Genomic DNA, 15,819 nt, shown 5'->3' with positions numbered 1-15,819 from the left:
AAAGTCAACCGTTTCAGAATCTAAGCTAAATTAGATCTAAGCAGACAATATACATACAAAAGATGGTAAAATGGTACAAAATATGTCTAAAGTATTTAAACAAAAAATAGAGTATTTTTATAACACATTCTTACTTTATTTTGTTTATAAAATCTTCTCATAGAATTTGATTTGCATTTTAGTTGGCCTTGGGAAAGTAGACGGCTGAATTGTGTCGCGATTGCACAAATATTTGCAATATTATTGACAACATTTGCAATATATTATTGACAATAACATTAAGAATACTATTGAAAGCTAACATATAAATTATAATTAAAAGTTACAAGTTAGATTTAACAGTTATTTTTAGCGGCCAATTAAATGTGCAAACAGAGCAGTCAGTTATGCATTTAAACTTGCAGAGACTAACGACTAAATGTGTGTGTGAATTAAGATTAATAATTCTCATAGCTAAACTAGGCATTTTTAAGTGTAATTAAAGCTAATCATACAAAAGAGGAAAATATATTTAAACATATTTTGGGGCTGGGGCTGGGCCTTGCAAGCAAATTGGCGGCAATTACAAAGGGGCTGACAGTTTGGGACTAACAATAAGATCAAACAAGAATAAACATTCGACAAACGCGTCGTCATCTAGTATATAGTACAGGTTTAAATAGCGCAGCGCTGCCTAACATATAAACATATCTATATATGAATGTATGTACGCATATATAGGTATACATAGGTATATAGTATAAAGGTAGTGTACGTATCTATAATTTACATTTAGCGCAGCATTTCGTGTGCCGCAATTAAAAACAATTTATAAACTTAATTATCCCCCTCTTTAACTCTAGCTCCCGTCTCTCGTCTCACAGCAATTAAATCTAGTTTCTAGCTCGGCTACAATTCAAAGAAATCATCCTGCTGCTTCTCCAGGCGCTTCAGCGAGTTTTGCACGCGACGCGTTTGCGTTGTGTTCAGAAGCTGCGCCGTGTCCGAGTTGCCGCTGCCCGTCGAGCTGTGCCTCTGATGATGCGGCGGACGATTGTTGTTGTTGTTGTTGTTCTTGTAGGAGTTATTCAGCTGCTGATTGCGGCGTTGCGAGAAGACATCGGTTGTGGGGCTGATGCAAATCTCCGCATCGCTCTGACTGTTCACCAGACTGAAGATAGAAAAAGAAAGGGACATGTTATATAGGTTTATATTGATACAGTCGAGGCACATACTCCTTGGAGCGTTCCACGTATTTGCGTGACTCGGATATTGTGTTGTCTATCTTGTTGAGAAAGTCGTTCATGCACTTGCGATTCTCCTCCTCGGGCGTCATTGCGGCCACCGAGTCCAGGGATTTGCTCTGCTTGCTGCTGCACGCGCTGTGATTGTGCATCAGAGCCGGATCCTCGTCACTGGCCTGGACCAGCAGCTCGCCGGCAATCGAATAGGGACGCGGTGTGCCGTGCAGCTGGCCGGAACGTGTGCTCGACGAGCTGGACGAGATGTTTGTGTTGCAGCTGTTGCTGCTGCCGCCGCTGCCACTGTTGTAGCTCAAATTGTTGGCATTGTTCAGCGTCTCCCGCTGCACATTTGCATCCGGCGTGGTCGGCGGCGAGGCCAGCACATCGGCCAGCTGGTCAGCCCCATTTGCCTGCAAATAATAGGGCGACGTCTTCTCCACAGGCACCAGCAAAAACTGACGCAGGAACAAACTGTCCGAGGCAAACAGACGGTTCGCGCGCCTTATTTGCTCCGTCTGAAATGTTTAGGTAAAGGTGGACATATCTATATTAATAAAACAAATATATATAAGCTTATCAATTACAGTCGAAGCTTGACTGGAGGACATTTGTGGACAGCTCCTCTCTTCCCTTTTTCACACATTTTGCCTTTATGTGTGTCAAGTATAGCATAAGACATTTCCGGACGCGTAATATTAATTATATATTATAAATTAAACATTTAATGTATATATATATATATATTTTTGTTCATCCGAGTCGATATGGTCCTCTAGTTCGTCTGTCCATAAACTAATCTCTCAGTCTTGAAGCTTTCATCATGAAACACTGTAAAGCTTCGACTTTTTGTCGGAACAGTTCAGATCGGAGGACTATATTATATAGCTGCCACGGAAACTATCGGTTGAAACTTAAATTTTTGCATAAGCTACAGTTTTGTTCTTCAAGATATTTTTATCAAGTCGTACCAATATATCATCTATCTCTATGGAAGAAGTCGGCTATATCGTCACCAAATCTTATTTAATATATTTGGTTTTTTCTTTCCAGATATCAGGAACCGCTGTTCGCTTAAGCGTGTGTTCACTGTACAAATAATACTTATCTATTTATTAAAAATAAAATCTTTAAAAGCTGACAGTAAGCGACTTTTAATGGGAAATTCCTAAGAAATTTGCTTGCATTTCCAGATATCTGTGGAACGATCGCTCAAGCGTGCGTTCACTGTACATGCATTTGAATGAGTGACAGCTAATAGACTAACTAATTGATGGCTGGCTGCGTTGACACAGCCCGTGTTTGAGTCATGATGATAATTTGGGCCAACAACAAGGTAAATGAACCAAATGAAACAACTAATACTAAGAATCCCAACAACTTATCTGTGTGGAAGCTGATTAAATGTTGACAAGAATAACTTAAATATTAGCCTAGATTCTGGTCGCACTCGTGACTGGTGAACTGTACATAAATCATATGCAGCAAACTGTCGGAACATTTGGCTGCAGCATTTCTCCAGTTTGCGCGATAACACAGCTGATAAGCCGCCCTCCGCCCAAACCCCCGCCCCAACTACTCCGCCCATGACTAAATTGTGATGCTATCTTATTTGCCCAAAATTAGTGTCAAGCGTGGCTCGCAGCTCATAAACAATGAAATGTATACGAAAAGCATTTCACGCTATTAAATCGATTGAAAGTTGAAAGTTGGCTGACATTTGGAATTTTAAAGAATTTGCGTGCCACACGACAGCTAAAAAGAAGCCATTGCAAGTTGCAGGCGGATCCACACACGTGCAGACGCCCGCCCACCCAACACTCTGTGGGGCGGAGGAAGGGGGGGATTTCCAGTGCATACTGCATACATGGCTCAAATCGATTGAGCATACTTTGCAGTGCTGCCAATTCAGCTAATTTCTAGCTACTTTGGACTATTTTTAGCTTAAATTAAGCATACTTTGCAGTTCAGCTATTTTCTATCTACTTTTGTTTATTTTTAGCTGAAATCGATTAAGCATACTTCTACTACATTCAGCTATTTATTTAAAGCTATTTTAAAGTTTTTTTTTAAGCTTAATTCCAATAAGCAACTTCTACTACGTTCAGCTAAATTCTAACTAATTTTAGCTCAAATACATTTCAGTGTTGCCCGTTCAGCTATTTTGTAGCGGATTTTGGCTGATTTAGCTATTTATTGGCATCCCCTCTGCTCACATCGCTAATTCAGCCATTTTGTTGCGACAGCTGGCAGCACTGATAACTTTATAACGTTTGTTTAACCCGACAAACTGATTATTATTATTACTAGCACATACCGTGGCGCCATATTTGAGTGAAATTCCTTGCAGTGTATCCGTTTTTTCCACCGTGTGTCGTATGAGAATTTCATTGTTCCTCAGATTGTTGCAGCAGGTGCTGCCATACTTCTTGAGGGTGCGTGAGGAGTCGCGTATCGATTGCTTTTCGTTGAACATGAATTCGGTGTCATCCATATCAGGCACGATCTCTTGAAACTGCAATTGGATCGAACAAGTGAAAGGAGAAAGTGTTAATTATGTTTTCGTATCTGTGTTTGCATGCTATTTGTTTTTTGTTTGACTTTTGTTTTTGCCAACAACAGCTGTGATGTCATTGTTGTAGCGTAACAAACGTTTGTGTGTGCGCGTGTGTGTGTGTCTATACATGTATGTATATGTATATCTTTTAATATAAATAGAGCACAGGCAATTTCAGTGATTTCTTTATTAGACACTCCCCCTGCCCCCTGCACTCACACGAACTCCCCAGCAGCAGGTAACTGCAGCCAAGCGCAACCGAAAGTTAAAACAAAAGCAATGCAGTTGCAACTGTTATGCCAATATAAGAGCACATTTTACTTGAAAAAAAAAAATGCATTATTTTAAACTGTATGCACGCAAGTATTTAATTTCACTGCTGTTTTGCTAATTAATTTTTTTTTAATATTTTTTCGCTAACGTTGATTTACAGTTGCGTTTACTACGTGTTTACAAGTTGTTGTGTTGTGCTGTGATGCCAGTGTGGCCGTAGCGCTCGATTGAGAAAAAGCCAAATATACCGAAGAAGTATGCAATACACGCTAGAGATGGGCACTTGTTGAAATTGTCGACTCGAGCACAATAAGCCGTTTTCTTTTAAGCCACTCAATGTGCTGGATCGTCGTGTCACGCCCACTAATTGATACCCCGCTTAAAAGTTATCGATTGCTGCAATGCACAGAGTTGCAACTGTAATTGTAGGGCGCGTGTTTGTTTGTTGCCTTTTGTTTCGAGCGCATGCTAATTTGCGATTGTTTTTAATGGCTTACGAGGGCGAATAATAATTTTTTCACGTGATAGCCAACAACGTAAACGGCTTTCTATGTATTTCATATTGTTGTTGTTAGGCTTAAACCTGTTTGGACAAAGCAGCAGCTCGCTGTCGACCCACTCAACAAAGACAAACAACAAGCCAAACGGCGGCGGGCAGCTGGTGCATAGTATATTTAAATTATTAAATCGAATTGCCGGCATGACTTTTAATTAACATGTGACTTTATTTATTAATGATATCTCAGTATTTAATTTGTAATATTAATGCATTATTGCCAGCATACTAAAACGTGGCTAAATGCAATTACTTCCTTGGCTGCCACCTCAAGACACACTCACATGTGTGCTTGTATTTGCATTGGCAGCTGCTGCTGTTAAGGTCAACAACAACTTGTCGCAACATGTCGCAGTCAAAGTGTTTTCTGCAATAGCAATATGTTACCATTCGCATGCAGCGGAGAGAAAGAGAAAGGGAGAGAGCACTGTTTTGAATGTACGGTAAATATTAGCTGATATAGCGCAAATGATAAGCGCACCGCATCCTCCAACTATGAGACGATAGACAATTTAACAGTTTCACCCCAATAATATAAAACAAAAAAAAAAAAGAACGGTCATTGACATGCACAAATCGCAGAGGCTAGTCACGCGCCGGGTTTCCCTCAATTGAATTTCGCTATACTTATGCATATAACTTATGCATTATACGTTTTTACAGGCAGATATATATATGTATATATATATGTATATGTATGTCCACATCTACATCAGCTGTGAAAGCACTTGAAATTGTCCATGCTGCGCGCAACTGATCGTTTGATGAGCACTTATAAAAGAAACAAACAAAAGAATGAGTATATGCTTAACTGTCCAACCAGAGATACCCTGTAGCAAGGATTTGCGCTTCTAAGCAAATATAACTGTATGTCTCTAATAAGACGCTGCCTATCGATTGCGGAAAAGCAGGGGAAATTTATCGATAGTCTTATAATTAAATGCTTTTGACTAGGAAATTATAAAACCGCTTTTTGAATATACCTAAAAAAATTATTCCATTTCGACTCATTCAATAGATATTTTAAAAGGGTAAAAGGGTAAAACCATCATTCCCAGTTCGACTCACATTCAATGGGTATTTCAGAAGGGGATTTTTCAGCCGGCGTAAAAGACGGGTCAATTGCCATGTGATAATTATTTATTTTTTAATTGTTTATGTCTATCAAAAGACAAACGTGTGATTTTGCACAGATTTAGATTGAAAAGTCGCTAAATGTAAATAACAGACAGTCCAAATTTCACATGTGACTCACTAATTTTTTTTTGTTTGGTCTCCGGTTGGGAACTACGCCGGATGGTTAACCAAAGAACTTCACACAGAGCTCAGGAAGGTCACGTAGAGTTAATTGGAAATCTCGAGAGGCCAAAATTAAAAGTTGCCAAGCGAATCGAACGGCGTTTCAACAGAAAACACACATAAATAAATATTCGTATTGCAAAAGCCATAAATTTAATGATATCGCTTGCAATCTATTTCAATTTGTTGCTTATGGGCTTTTTTTTTTTTTTTGTCGTTGTGTGCGTGTAAGTATGTCAAAATTTATGGATCCGTGCAAGGCGCACAAAAATTATAGTCGAAGGCTGAATTTAAGTAACAGTTACTTTATGGCAGCGCAGCTGTAGTGCGCCGCACTATCTTTAGTATTAATTAAAATCAACAAAATAGGAAATTGGCAAATTGATAAACAGCAGCAACAAAAGCCACAACAAATCTGAACCACATCGTACGTGACACAAATATAAGAAGCTAACACATATCAATTTAGATATTATTATTATGCATGACAACTATGGAATGGGCGGTTTTATTAACGCGAGCCACATATGTGGACGTATTCATAGAACGATCTAAAGCAGAGTTGGGCGCGTGTTTTGTTTTGCTTTCGTGACACGACGTGTGCGTGCTGAAAATGAAAATATTCGACGTGTACGTAGAACAATCGTGACACGAACACGTCGTGCTCATACTAAGGCATAGCTGCTGGTCGCGTGTTTTGTTGTCTTTCGTGACACGAACACGACGAGTTGGGCTCGTGTTTGGTTCTTCTTCGCTCTTCTAAAGTATTAAACGCTTTCATAGAACGATCTACAGCTGAGCTGGGCGCGTGTTTTATTTTCATTCATGCCGAACACGAACACGCTCCATTCAACACGACATATTCGTGATTAGAAAGAATAATATTAAACGTGTGCTTCAAACGATCTAAAGCAGAGTTGAACGTTTGTTTTGTTTTGTTTCGTGCTCGTGTTAAAAAAGACAATATTAGACGTGTGCGTGCTAATAATAAGACAAGAGGAATATAAATAAGCAAAAAATTAAAAAAATATAAAAATGTATAGATTTTTGTAAAATAATAATAGAAAAACAAATGAAATTCTTTATTTATTTCAAGCTAAACACCAAGTCAGGTTGCAAACTGTGCTTTCTCTAAATTCTATAAATATGTATAAAGAATTAAATATAAAGAAATAAAGTATTTTACTCTTTTGCAAAAAGTTATGCGTGTCGTTTAAGTGACATTACGGAGTGTGTGTGCGGTTCGTGTTGTGCCTTGAGAATCTGTCACGCGTCCATCTCTAGTCAGTTGATAACTTAACGTCGGGCATTTAAAAAGTTTTCTGGGTAACATGTTTAATTAACTGATAATAACTACTAGATACGAGTATCACAAAGATTGTCAAGAATTACTCAGTTAACAATGGGCTTGTACTTTAGCCATTGACACTCCCTCCTTGGGCTCTTATGATACCTGAAATATTATAGTAAACATCGAGTTCATATGCTCCATCATGTTTGTTATCATAGCGGGGACTTTTAGCATATCGCTTAGCGACATTCTATATACCCGGGCTCAACTTGTTGCGCTCTATCAATTGTATAACCCGAGTTGCACTTGAAAATGCAAAAGCCCGATACCGAAAGTCAAGTGCCAGAATCTTAAGTGGCATTAAGTTTATTTATATGTCTACATATATATTTTCTGATAAATTAAATGGATGGGTTCTCACTGAATAGTTGCTTGTAAAAAGGTAAATACTTCTAGCTTCTGTGTGTGTGTTTATTTATTAAGCTGTTTAACTTTCTGTTTGTTCAATTGAAGGGCAACGTCATCGCCTCCTCCAGTTAACCAGTATATACTATGTATGCAGATATAGTATGCTACTACGTAGTACCTGTTACTGGACATCGGCTACGTGCAATATAATCATCAACGTGACTTTCTATGAGATTTTACAAAGTGCCTTTCGACAAATACATTTCGCAAATGCCATTTTAACGGCCCGTTAAATATCAAAGTGAAGGGTGTTTCGAGAAGAATACAATTAAATAATATAATATGCATAGTATTTATCAGTTTTTGTGGTTTTGCGCAACGTGCGTACAGTGAAATCGATGATAACGAACTTGCCCAAGTGTGTCGAAATCACCCTAATATCATTTTAGGTCTCAATTTGATTCCTGTTTTTATACCCTTATAAGAGCTAGGTCACCAAACTTGATAAGTAGCTTCAAGAATAGTATAGTTATCAAAAATCTTTCATTTTATAGCTATCGCCAACTTCCCGCTGTTTTGTATTGCCCACCAACACAATTTTACTGCAATTGACTTTTTGAGAATATTCAAATGTTCTATAGCACAATAAGATCTACTCTTAAAAATTTCATCAAGATCTGTGAAGACACACAGAAGTTATTAAGGATAATGTGTTCTTATTAAGACACGTGTTTGCTGCAGCTAGCGCAAATTTTAAGAATTTCTGTATACAAAACACAAAATGTATATAAAAACAATTAAAATATTATTTTTCTTACTGGTAAAGTAGGTGTTGGTTGAAGATGGTTCACATTGAATGTGAATTTTATTAATGCAATTTGTTTAACATAAATTGCAGTGTCCGCTAATTAGAGCGTTCACTGTATATGTCAATTTGTGGTTAAACCGCTTGCTGAGCAGCTTTTTATATACTCATAAATACTCATATTTCTAAATATATTCAGGCTGCGTTTTGAATATTCAAATCAATTAAATGCTTACGTTAATGATAATATATGCCGTTAGCTTCTGATATCTATTTAGTTATATCAATCACAATCAATCAGTTGGAGTGCTTGATTGATTGTTGAGGGAATTTAATTTATTTTTGCAAGATCAGATCGTTGGAATGCTTATTATTTTGATTTATTCAACTGCTGTTGCTATTATATTCCATATTATTGTCTTATTTTTTTAACTCCCCCCCTTCCCCCACCTTTTTTTTTATAATAAACTTTGGTTGGTCAAAATAGACCAGAGATAAGATTATGAGTGGGGCGACACAAGTGCAAGGCCAGCAGCTTATTTATAGCCAATATTTGTGAGTATTTATTGATGGCTTACAATGTGATTGATCCCGTCTAGAAGCAATTGCTAAACAAAGAAAAATTCTTGAATGCCCCGAACAAAGGGCCACAATTCCTATTGATATCGCAAAGTTTGTCGCTTGAAATGAAAGAAAAACACGTTTATGGCATTGATACTACATACTTAGCATCGGGGCTTGTCATTGAGTAAATATATGATAACTGCCTGGAAATATTTAGATGATTGTTTCATTTTGTTTAATCATAACTTTTGCCGAGTCACGCCTACTTTTAAGCATATATTTCAAATGTAAGTCTTTCAGAAACCAGTTTAACGGCGCTCCTAAGAAAAACCTAAATATAGCTAGTTGGTTAATAACAACTACGTCAAGCTTAAAGCCCAGCAAAAACCGGCTAAAACCGAATTGCAGCAGGAAACAATAACCAGCCACCAAGCTGATGGATCAGCTCGAGAGTCTGATCTTAAACAAGCCTTACGAAAATGTTCAATTTTAGCCGAATTCTGACTCAGCCTAAATATCCCCCTCCCCGAGAGGGACTGCATGCTAATTAACCGAATGGGGCCTCGAGAAGGGACCCCAAATCCAGGTCAGCCCGCATATCGTTGGGGTTTATTGAAATACCGAGGCTAGGCATAATATGTCATTATGCGAGCAAAGATAAAGCGCGCTGGCATTTCCAGTTGCCCCCATTGCGAGCGTTAGTTGAAGGGCGGACTCAATGGATTATACCGCGTAAAGTACAGTGACAGCTCCCTTGAGCAGACACATACATTTTTATATATAAAACAGTTTGTCTGTTGACTGACTGACTGATTGATTGATTGATCCATGTATAAAACTGTTTTTCTGTTGACGTCTGATTGACTGACTTGCAGACTGGCAGACTGAATGACTGACTAATTGACTGACTGATTGACTGACTGACTGATCGACTTACTGATTGATTGATCGATCTATATATAAAACTGTTTGTCTGTTGAGCACTGACGGACTGACTGGCAGACTGGCAGACTGAATGACTGACTAATTGACTGACTGATTGACTGACTGACTGATCGACTTACTAATTGATTGATCGACCTATATATAAAATTGTTTGTCTGTTGAGCACTGATGGACTGACTGATTGACTGACTAATTGACTGACTGATTGCCTGACTGATTGCCTGACTGACTGATTGACTGACTGATTTTGCTCGATGTAAAGATAAGTGGAAGTAAAGAAAAGGGGATAAACATTAGTAGATTTAATTTTCCATGAGAGTGTACTTAATGGAAAGGTAATTTCCCGCTAGTTATTATATTTTTTGTATAATAATTAATCACGTAAATAAATAAAAAAATAAATAGTAACATTTTTAGCACAAAACGTTCCACCATCAATGGCAGGCAGTAACCGCTAGTATATAAATAAATATATATTTGAACGAAATTTCTCAAATTAATAATTTTCTTAGATTTTCGGTAATAGAGTTTTTACTGTACGCTGAGCCTCTAACGTGGCTAAATGCCAAAAGCAAATGGCGGCAACTGAATACGTAAAAAACCGGCCCATGGCTTGTTCTTAAGCTGGAACTTGGGCTTGCACTTGGGACCTGGGCTTAGGTTTGGGCATTGAACCCGTCGCAAAGAAGATGCCACGCCCAAGGCTAAGGATATTTTTAGCACGCGCGTTTTTTTCAGAATGCGAAAACCAACAAAGAGCATAAAATTGCAGTTTCGAGTTTTTATGTGTATTTTGTGCTTTGGCCTAATTAGCAATAACTGGCAACAACTGGCTAAGGCAGCACGAAATTTTGCAAGTGAATGCAACCGACTACGCAATACTCTGTTCGAAATTAAATGTCGGAATGTGCCGAATGTACTCTCTATCTTGAGAAGGACAATGGAAATGAAGGCAAAGGTAATAAATATAATCACATACTTTGTTTAAGATGAAATGTTCTCAGTTTAAGTTATGGTTTACTAAGTTTTCTTGGACTGCAATGATAAAGATTTTCTGAATGCTTTGTTTTCTTTCTGCTCTCAGGTAGATGTAACTACAAAGCCAATATACCTGCTTTAGACGCCGCGCTAACAGAGTGTAATGAGCACGGGCAGCGCAAATACATAAATGCATTTGGCTTTATTCACTCGTGCACTCATTTGCAATTCAGACGGAGTCGCACAAGTTGGCCGCATTGCTTGCTGACTGGCTGACTGGCTGACTGACTCTCTGCTTTAGGCCAGATGTGCGACGACGTTGACAACTGGCGGCTGGCGGCTGGCGGCTTACTCATCGCCTGGTTCGTTGGCCACGATCCGCACTAACAGCCGGCACACATCCACAAAAAGCCAGCGCCAAAGCCAAGCTGCACACATTGGTGGTATTTACACAGAGAGCAATAAAAGTGCTCAACTAGGAGATACCCTTTATTCGAGCCTGGATTTATTGAGTAGAAGTTTGACTTTAATTAGCAAATTGTTTGTCATCTTTAAGATAGGCTTAAAAAACATAAGCTGAAACTCGATATTTCCTTGCACAAGAACAATTAAAAGTGCTTAACTAGAAGATACTCATTACTCGACTAGCTTTCGAAAAGTGCATTCGTAATATCTTTAATTGAGTAGAAAAATTATTAAAAACAGCAAATTGTTTGTCAGCATTAAGTTATGCTTAAAAAACATAAGCTGAAAATCGATATTTATCGATTTGCACAAAAAGAAATAAATGTTATCGATTGAGAGGTACCCATAACTCAAGCTAAGGGTTAATTGAGTAAGAATATGCTTTACACATGCAAATTATTGTCATTTTTGAGATAGGCTTAAAAATAAAGGCTGAATATCGATATTTATCGATTTTGGGTAAGCAGTTGCCCAGACCGACTCGGTCGTGGATGCTACTCAAATATATGCACATCAGAGAGAAGCACTTCCTATCGACCTATTTACGAGGCGACCCATTTAAATTCCTTCTTCCCCTTCATCGTAAATATTGCTCTAATCTTATACAAGGATGACCTGGGATATACTTGTTATGCTATGCATACATTCATGGTAGAAATTAAAACTACTGGTCGAGCGCAAAATAAAATGAATTGAAAGAAAAAATATAGATGTTTATACTTTGGCTCTTAACTAAATTTGGACAACTGCAATGTGCCCATTTGCAAGCGTGTTGAAGAATTACAGGGTATTTTAGACAAGCAAGTATAAAAGATATATAAAAAAAGCTCCATTCAAAGTGGTTTTTCTTGGGTAATGCGAGACCATTTCGACACGATCGTGTTTCATGAGAATTATTTATTATTTTCTGCTGCTGCTGCTGCGGCTGCTTTGGCCCCCAGGTTGGTTAAAATTTGTTAAATGCGGTTAAGCACCTCGGACAGTTGTTGCAGTGTGTGTGTGTGTGAATAGATCTCTGACTCTGACTTTGTCTGCCTGATTGTTGCTACACACATACACACACACACACACACACACATGCATACATTCTTTTTCTGCTCTTTTGGCTTTAAGCCACCGAACCAAGAGCTAACGACCTGCGAGCTGGGCATGACTTCATACTATTGCTTATATGTACGAATTATATACGAATTATATACATACATATACATATATACACACATATACATATATGTATTTATATATGTATGTTTGCAGCTAAAAGCATTGCAAAAGTTTAATTTGCTCTGAATCCGTGTTCGAGCCGTGTTCGTTGATTCATTCACATGCGTCTATTTCACATAGGTATTTCAGTTAACCAATTAATTTGGGTTTTTGATACCCTATAACTTTGTCTCGAAATGTGTTACACATATAAGGAGACATCTCTCACGCCATAAAGTATACATATTCTTGATCTGTATCAACAGCCAAAATGTAGATTCTTGTATGAAAAACATTTTTTTAATCAAGATATTTTGGTCTGCTTTGGTCTGCAAGGGTATTAAATATTCGGCGTTTCTTTCTCGTTTTTTTCTTCGAAAACCTTGACTTGCACTTCTCACTCTTGATGACATTTTGGCCTAAACTAACCCAGAACATTAGCTCCAAGTCGGATTTTTAAGTCGTTTCAATACCCTGTAAGCATTGAGAGTGGCTTCAAGTGGGGCGCCTATTCGTGTGCGAATGTATGTAACAGCCAGAGGCCAAAGGAATCTCGTTTTCTCACAAAGCGGGTATTGCCCGGCCTTGCCCGTGGAACCTACTGTGCGATTCGGCGAAAAGTGAGAAACATGATTCAAATGAATTAGAACTAAGATCTTTGAAAATGAGTTTGCGGTTGATCGGATGGTAGACAAAAAATGTTCATGCAAACGTTTTTCGCAGATTTTTCCACACATGTCGGTGGAATTTCAGCTAGGCTTAGATCTTACGAGGCTAATCTAACCGAAATCGATGAATATTCTAAAATATTTGCCATGCATTGGAATCCAAGACGATTTTCAGAAACAAACTATTTTTAATAACATTAATAAAAGCAAATTATTTATACAAATTATTATACATAATTATAAATAAAGCAAATATCTATCCTATTCTGGTTGGCATGTAAATTTTTTAAAGCACTTTAATTTTAAGAGCTTTCATCAGAGCAAAGTAATTCAACCTAATTCACAGTTGGTTACAAAGCATTGTCTAACCGGATATTTTATTTAATATTTTGCAAACACATTAAAATACTTGTAGTTCACGATCCTAACCCAACTCAGCCTCACAGTTGCCCACATATGATACTTTGTGTCATATATGTATGCATATGATATATTTATGTGTATAATATAGAATAATCTTGAATCATTTTGCGTATTGCCTTGATCTGTTGATGTTGTCTCTGTTATATTTTTTTACTTACTTGCGAATGCAATTTCCAGTCCTTGTAGGCCTTTACAATGTAATCCATTTCCGCGTTTATCTTTTGTTGTTGTTGCTGTTGTTGTTGTTGATTTTGGGCTTTATGAAAGATCTGCGTGAAGGAAAACGTAAAGTATTCTAAGTATGTACAATAAATATTTCACTTCACTCTCACTTATCGCCGGTCGGTCGTGTGTTTTTTTTTATTGAAAATTGTTGTTGTTTTATATATCGACCATAAATTAATGGGTTTTGTATATTTTTTTTAGTTTTGGTCACGATCTTTTACGCTTTTATGATTAGCTGATGATATTCTTGTTGTTGTTGCTGTTGGCGCTGTTTTTATTTTTCCAATAAGTCTCAGTTTTTATTTTTTTACGCATTCGAATTTTCTTGCGTCCTTGCAATTAAATCTTATGATTAAAAAAAAAAATAACTAATTTATAATGAGTACAGTGAAAGCTCTACTAACGGACTTATTTCTCAGGCAGACTTCTAGACAGGCTTTGGCAATCTTTTCGCTTACTTCTTTTGACTCCAATTTTAATAAGAGAGTCTTTAAGAACGACTAATTTATTCAAAAATTTTTAATCTTGAGCGTCAAAAATATGGCAACAATATACTTTCTTTTTTTTGATCAAATATAAAACACTTTTTAGATATTCATCTATTTTCAATTATGATTTTTTGTTTGTTTGACCTGGCATCTCATTAAGAGACCTTTCTCTATAGTTCTCATTTATTGCTAATACGAATTTTTGCTCTCAATTTCTGCAGGGTAAGGTTTTTGGCTATTGCAGTTATGTGTATGTGTGTATGTGTGACTAACTGTAACCGTATCTGTATATATGTGTGCGTGTGTGTGTATGTGCACTCATATAATGTTAACCAAGGCCAAAGATGGAACAAAAAAACCCAAAGAAATCGTTTTGTCTTTGCACTTGTGCAAATCTCCAGTGTGTGGCATTTCAAGCGTGTGTATGTGTGTGCGGATGTAGGTGTAATGTATGTTTGTGTGTGTGTGTGTGAGTGAGTGAATTTGTTTTCCGTCTGCGACAACGTCAAGCGACAACGAGCGACAACAACGCGTGTACCTCATTTCGTGATCTTTTGCAGTTGACGTTGTGTTTTTATCTACAAAAATTATATATTTATTTATTATTATTTTAATTTTTTGTTGTTGCCGCTGCTGTTAAGATTTTTTTGCGAGACAACGAGCCGCTTGTTTGTCGCTTATGCAGCGCACAATGGAAATGTATACAACAAATACGTACACGTGTATGTATGTATGTGTGTCAATGCACATACATAATGGGCTTGCAAGTGTGTGTGTGTGTGTGTGTGTGTGTGTGTGTGTGTGGGCGTAATGTATAATTATTAATTGTTCATTTGTTTTTGTTGCAGATGCTGCTGCTGCTGCGTCACTTGGCAACAACTGAAGTTTCAACTGAAACGGTTTATGCGCGCTTTGCCTGACTATATGTATGTATGTATGTGTTTGTAGTGTATGTAGTTGTATTTAAATGGCAACCTCTTTTTTTTTTTGGGCAGTCACTGGCACTCACAAATAAAACTGGCAGTAAAGACGGCGACGACGACGGCGGCGACAACGCGAGCGGTGCTGGGGGCGTGGGGTAGCTCAGATTTTCGCAGCGCGCACACACGACTAATACTAAACACTAATACTAACAACAACACACAGCCGGGCAGTGAGCAGCCAACCAGCTTCAAGTAACGCTCGATAACAACTGACTGACTGAACTCCAGCCCAGTCAGCTCCAACTGATGCGGCGACGGCGACAGCGACAGCGACGATCGGCGTCAATGCTTGTGAGCACGAACAAACGAAACCTAAACGCGCTCTCTCGCTCGTACGTTCTGCCGCTCCCACGCCTTGGTGCTCTTACACTCATTTGCACTGGGCTGCTGCCTGGAGCGTACGGCCGAGGCAGAGAGCGGCAGAGAAAGAGAGCAGCTCTGCCTGCAATTCAAGAATTGGGCTACGTT

General features: G+C 38.0%; 1 protein-coding gene across 3 annotated transcripts; it reads right to left on the bottom strand.

Annotated features, from left to right (window-relative positions):
- Window positions 1-112: 112 nt before the first annotated feature.
- On the bottom strand, window positions 113-15,569 carry red (LysM peptidoglycan-binding domain-containing protein red). 3 transcript variants are annotated; one of them, XM_002058397.4, is made up of 5 exons: window positions 15,378-15,569; window positions 13,814-13,924; window positions 3,538-3,735; window positions 1,215-1,738; window positions 113-1,150 (listed from the first exon to the last, which is right to left on the bottom strand). In XM_002058397.4, the coding sequence occupies exons 2-5, from the start codon at window positions 13,859-13,861 to the stop codon at window positions 889-891; spliced, it is 1,032 nt and encodes a 343-aa protein (XP_002058433.1). In that variant the 5' UTR covers window positions 13,862-13,924; window positions 15,378-15,569; the 3' UTR covers window positions 113-888. The 3 variants fall into 3 exon arrangements, with proteins under 3 accessions (XP_002058433.1, XP_070063422.1, XP_015024897.1); XM_070207321.1 differs by lacking the exon at window positions 15,378-15,569 and adding an exon at window positions 15,087-15,309; XM_015169411.3 differs by lacking the exons at window positions 13,814-13,924; window positions 15,378-15,569 and adding an exon at window positions 3,997-4,232.
- Window positions 15,570-15,819: the final 250 nt, after the last annotated feature.

Source organism: Drosophila virilis, chromosome 2 (assembly GCF_030788295.1).
Source record: "Drosophila virilis strain 15010-1051.87 chromosome 2, Dvir_AGI_RSII-ME, whole genome shotgun sequence".
NCBI classification, from domain to species: domain Eukaryota; kingdom Metazoa; phylum Arthropoda; class Insecta; order Diptera; family Drosophilidae; genus Drosophila; species Drosophila virilis.
This window is presented reverse-complemented; position numbering and strand designations above follow the sequence as displayed.

Bases quoted from the DNA above. Each gene is read 5' to 3' on its own strand.
- red (XM_002058397.4), bottom strand. From the start codon at position 13,861: ATGGATTACATTGTAAAGGCCTACAAGGACTGGAAATTGCATTCGCAA. The intron at 3,736-13,813 runs GTAAGTAAAAAA...ATCCAATTGCAG, and splicing joins ACTGGAAATTGCATTCGCAA to TTTCAAGAGATCGTGCCTGA. The intron at 1,151-1,214 runs GTATGTGCCTCG...TTCTATCTTCAG, and splicing joins TACGTGGAACGCTCCAAGGA to TCTGGTGAACAGTCAGAGCG.